Here is a 5,694-nt window from a genome sequence, read left to right on the forward strand (position 1 = left end):
TCTTTCCCTCTCTATAATAGGGTTCGTCGAGCCCTGGGACACCCTCTCTTTGCCTCCCGACAGGGCAAACCTCTCTCTTTCTCTCCCCATCTTTCTCCTTTCATCGGATTTTGCGCTCTATCCTTAGGGCATGATCCAAATGACAGATTTGGATTCAATATCATAAAATGTGTGGTGAGCGTGAAACATGTCGCCAATAAGAAGATGAGCATTCCGGGTTGGAGAAAGCTCAAAACAGAGAAACAAAAAGAAAAAGAAACAAAAGAAGAATATAAGATAAAAAAAACCAAGAAAAAGGATAAGCCATGCTAAGACACAAAGCAAGAGATAAGATGTAAAGAAGCAAAAAGCAAGAGATGAAGTAAAAAGGAAAAAATAAGAAGAGAACAAAGAAGCAAGACTAAAGAGAAAGAAAATCCCGTCATATTTCTAGGGGAAGAAGATCCCGTACAGAGAAGTATTACAAGAAAGATAAGTACCTCCTCTCCTTATTTTATTTACTAAAGAAGACAAAAGAAAAATTAAAAAATAAAGAAGGCAAAAAAATGATCTCTCTCTTAATCAAAAAACAAAAGAACTTTTCATTTAAGCCTCTCCTCCGGGTTGAGCAATACAAATTATCTCTCTTTTCACTTAAGCCTCTCCTCCGAGGAAATAAGCATTCAAAAAATAACTCTCTCCTAGCTTCTCCTCTAAGATGAGCATTTCAATATCTCTCCCTCTATATAGGACGAGCAAACAAAGCCTTTCTTCACACTCAACCTTGGGAAACCTCCAAAAACTATCTTGAAGCTCGACTCAAAAAAAGCTAAGGAGGTGGTTCCCTGCCAAAAGCGATAAGATTGACAAAGAGTATAACATAAATCACCTCATTAGTGAGTCTTGGTGGTTACTCTTGCAAAGACAATGACAAGATCCACCTAAGACCTGAAGAAATGTGAGGCCTATCGAAAGTGATGTTACGAGTAGAGTAAAATAGATGGCGCAAGGAGTGGGACTTGAGTTGGAAAATTTTTATCTAAAAATACAAAGAAAAAAAAAGCTTGACTAATTATACCCTCCAAAAATTTGGACACTGGTTGATAATCTTTTTTCAAAAATTTTTTGCTCACCAAAGAGCTAATAAAAGGTCTCCTAGAAAATAAGTAAAACTATAAGCTTATGAAATCATACTTTATCCATTTGTGAGTTATCTATTTTTATCACAACTTTGCCTCCAAGAAGTGAAAAACTTAGGGGTTCTATGTATTGCCCAAAAAATAGAACCACCTCATCAAGTCAAGTGAGTCGTTGGAGTTGCGACAACAACCTTGCCTTTAAATGGCCCACTAATCTCAGGCTACCACAAGCAGTTGTCGGTTAGCCACCACCAGCCGACCAACCAATCTCGGTTGATCACAAGAAGGCCACCAAGGACAGGTCACATGAAGGTTCTCCAGATCTGCCACCTTGACCGACCATCCCAACTACCCATTGCATGAAGGATCCATTGCACGTAAAAAATGGTCATAGGCTCACTCTCTCACCCCCATGTAGAAAGCTTGTTTCTCTTTTCTCTCACTTTAAATGTATCTTGTGTGGAATAATAGCCATCCAAATGACATATTATCAACACTTAGCTTATGCCAAACTTCACCAAGCTAGGCTGTTAGTTGAAACATTTCTTAGGGATAAAGCTAGAAACATTCCTTTAAAAAATATATTAACTTATATTCTCAATTTAAATTTTCAAGCTGAAATGCAGAGTGTGGCTTGTCGGGCCTTGCCCCTCCAACTTAATTTAGGACAGGTGTTCGTGGTACATAGTGGCAAAAAATGAAAATATATATATATATATAATATAATATAAAAGAGAAACTTTACCTAGACAAATTTTAATTGTTCTTTCTATTTTTAAAAATCTTTTAAGACCAGAAATAAAAGAAATGTTAAATAAATAAATAATTTGTATCATCCAACATAAATTTTAAGGCATTATACAAATTTCGTGACAATCATTTGAGCAAGAAACATTCAAGTTTGGAGAATAAGCTGAAATTCAGCGTCACTTCGCCGTCGATTGCCACCGATAACTAGTCGTCGACCGCCACCAATCACCAGTGGCCGACGGTCGATGACCATCGGTCGTCGAATGCCTCCAACCATCCCTCATTGGTCGTCGCCTCACTTCGCACAATGAGTTCATCCTCGCACCGACTTTTTTGCTCAAAATGTTGTGTAACTCTTTCTCGTCTGTGGGACAATGGACCGTACTTGTAATTTTTCATTTATAGTAGATCCCTTCAGCTGGGTTAGGCCTCGTGATTTTGCTCTTTATGGATTGTCCACGTAAAAACTTATGATGTCATTACTGGTTATTTTCTTTTATTTGAATGTGCGCTAAATTTTCATGCATTGCTGAGCGTTAATCATTCACTCTACCGTCGCGAATCTTCGAGTACATATCGTTTCTATTTTGTATAATTCAATAATGCTTTCTTCATTTATAAAAAAATACGGCATAAGAATTTCTACACGCCATCAATAAATTAATTTGATTAATGACCTGCTATTTCACATGGTGCGATCAGTCGTGATCATTGACCATATCTTTAATAAGAACTAAAAATTATAAGTTGTCAAAATTACTTTAATAAACTATAAATATTACCACGCATAAAATGTGTATGCGCACATTAAATGTAAAAAAAATAACATATTGATAAAAAGTTTAACAACTTTCAAGCTTGACCTTCCATAAGTAAATATTTACTATACGTTCACGTAAACTATAAGATTAAACTTTAGTTTGTTTATTTATATGGATCCATCAACACACTCCCAAATTAAATGACACAACCTCTTCCAATTTGATTGAACAACTAAAATAATTTGAAGCTAGCTTTGTAGCCGTACTCAGCAAAATTTTGACATCACAAGACAACATTGATTAGGTCCGACAAAAGGAGCTCTTCATTCACGAATAAATAGTTGACACCACACTACAATAGCATACTGGAAAAGCTAAGCTGAGTCCTGCCGACCTGAAGACCATCAAAGGCCGACCGAAAACTCTGATCCAGCACAGTCAAATGAGCAAGTCTTATCAAACCAAAACCCACTGAATTCAATTGATCGAGTCAGAAGGAGCTGGTAGGCCTATACACGTAAAATACCTAAAATATCATGTAACGCCTACATTTAAGCAATGGAAAAAACATGTATTTTCATATATTTTACCCCCTCCTCTATAATAGGGGAGTCATTTTATGAGAAATGACTAACCAACAATTGAGATTATTGTTAATTACTGTATATCTCATATTATTGTTAATTATTGTGCATCTCTCTCTCTCTCTCTCTCTCTCTCTCTCTCTCTCTCTCTCTCTCTCTCTCTCTCTCTCTCTCTCTCTCTCTCTCTCTCTCTCTCTCTCTCTCTCTCTCTCTCTCTCTCTCTCTCTCTCTCTCTCTCTCTCTCTCTCTCTCTCTCTCTCTCCCCCTCACGTTATATTCATTTGATGTGAATCACACACAAATCATGATTCAATGATTTATTTTAAAAACACTTAAAACATTTAAAAAGCTAATTTAATTCTTTTTTAAAAATAACTAATCATATTATAACATAACAAATATATTTCAATTTAAATAAAAATTAAAAATCAGAAGTGATCCCACATATCCTTAAAAAAACTTTTAGCCTTCATAGCTAATTTCAAAATCGACTGATATTCCAACGACAAAAAATTACTGACGCATAACCGACAAGTTAATGTCGTAGCTTTTTTTGAGAAAAATCAAGTTGTCGTTTCCGTCGATTCATAGAACCGAGTTTACTCCGTCGGTAATTGCAACAACTTACACGTCGGAAAAATGTCTCGCCCATCGATTTTTTGACGCAGGCAAACTGTTAATTTCATGTCGCTTATGTGTCGATTTTATAGTTGATGAAATAACTGTCTGAAAAACGTCGCTCTCGTCGTTTTCGTATGACACGCTAAAGCCATCAATTAGGTTTCGGTTAGGCGTCAGTACATAAGTCATCGAATAGACGTTTGTTTTGCCTACGGATATGTTAAGAGTTGTCTTAAAACTGACAGTGAGCTGTTGAAAACCTGTAGCAACAGCAAAAAAATAAATTAAAAAAAACAAAAAAAAACAAATACTCTCTTTCGTATTTACATCATCACATCTCTTACTACAACATTTAATATAACGAAAAAGATTAGGAGTCGAATAATAAATTATTCAATCAAATAACAAAAAAAATAAAATGCATTTACTCTAAAATATATACATCATTTTTCACAAAAAAAAATATGTTTGAATATACAACACAAATAATAATAATAATAATAATAAAAATCCTCCAATCATCATTCTCTATCTCTGCATCCTCATCCTCAACCTTCGCCGCTTCCCCCTCCTCCAATGTTATCGCTGTCTTGTCACGCCCCCTCATCCATTGTGGAAAGGAATCTAAATCGGCCTTCAACTTGGCCTCTATGTTGGCCTCCAGCTCCAGCTCCAATCCCTGTGGCTTGAGCTTGTAGACTCGATCCTTCTTCTTCCCTCCAGCAGCCTCCCTCCATAGGTCGTACTCGGAAGAATCGCACTCGCGTATCATAATACCTCCCGACGCCTGGTATCAGCTCTCCTTCAACTACTGGAATCTCTCCTGCAAAAAAAAAAGGAGTTACATTCAATTAAAGCTAGCATGTATTAACATCAAACTAGTTTAGCTCATGAATTACGTGGGTAGCACGGGATCTGCGTTGATCCAGGATATGTCGAACCACCACTTGAGGGTGCGCTCATGTAGATCGACGGTAGAGAGTTGTTTTCCAATTTCCAAACTCTATATATATAACAAAATAATTATAATACATCTTCGATTAAAGAATGAATGAAATCTTACATGCTTCTGCTTGTATTCAATATGTGGGAGCACCCCACCAGTGTACTTGGAGGGCCTCATGCCTCCACAGACCGCTCATTTTGCTTTGTGTACTCCCTTTTCTTCTGGTAGTTTGGGGAATCTCAGGTCCTAAGCAGCATGGTAAAGACATCCTCTCTGAGCCACAGTAAACGATGTCGTTATTTGTGAATATCGCCAAACATGTCTCATAGGCGATCACTGCACTTGCGCTCGAAGTTATGTCGGATGTGCCCCTCGTGCTCAGGTCGCCAGAATAATTGTTTTCGTAAAATTACAAAGATTATAAATAACTTAAATAAAAACAACTTAAAGTATTTGTGAACAATACATACCACAAACTCTTGAAACCAAATATCTAGAATGGTCATTAGGATCTCCTTCTACAACAAGAACGCTTAGCCATACTTGTTATGAATGATATCCTGAATGACATGAATAATTTTGCTTAAGGGGTAGAGCCTTAAAACGACAAATTGTTAGTTTTATATTCAATTAAGAAAATAAAAAAATTATTGTCAATATCTTACAAAAAACTTTTGTGTTGTGACAGCTCAATGCGATAGCTGCTACATTTCGACTCCTGCCTGGTAGAGGCAGCATGGGTCTCTAATGCACTCAACCCCACTACATTCGGGGCAGAGATAGGGGTGAGGGTAGGGGTGGGGGTAGGGATCGAGATCGGGGTGGGGGTTAGTGTAACAGTGGGGGTAGGAATGGGGGTCAGGACAGTGGTGACAGTGGGGGCGGTTGTGTGGGGGGCGGCGGGGCGCCTGGTG

The 5,694-nt window shown here is 37.4% G+C and overlaps 1 protein-coding gene across 1 annotated transcript in view; it reads right to left on the minus strand.

The window, feature by feature from the left end:
• LOC110031948 (serine carboxypeptidase-like 18) overlaps nt 1-4,606 on the minus strand; it is a 13,157-nt gene extending 8,551 nt beyond the window's left edge. The window contains exons 1-2 of the mRNA XM_020735398.1: nt 4,388-4,606; nt 4,078-4,094 (exon numbers count right to left, since the gene is read on the minus strand). Coding sequence (XP_020591057.1) covers nt 4,078-4,094; nt 4,388-4,606 — 236 coding nt within the window. The remainder of the gene's footprint in view (nt 1-4,077; nt 4,095-4,387) is intronic.
• Nucleotides 4,607-5,694: the final 1,088 nt, after the last annotated feature.

Source organism: Phalaenopsis equestris, unplaced genomic scaffold (genome assembly GCF_001263595.1).
Source record: "Phalaenopsis equestris unplaced genomic scaffold, ASM126359v1 Scaffold000873, whole genome shotgun sequence".
Classification (NCBI taxonomy): Eukaryota; Viridiplantae; Streptophyta; class Magnoliopsida; order Asparagales; family Orchidaceae; genus Phalaenopsis; species Phalaenopsis equestris.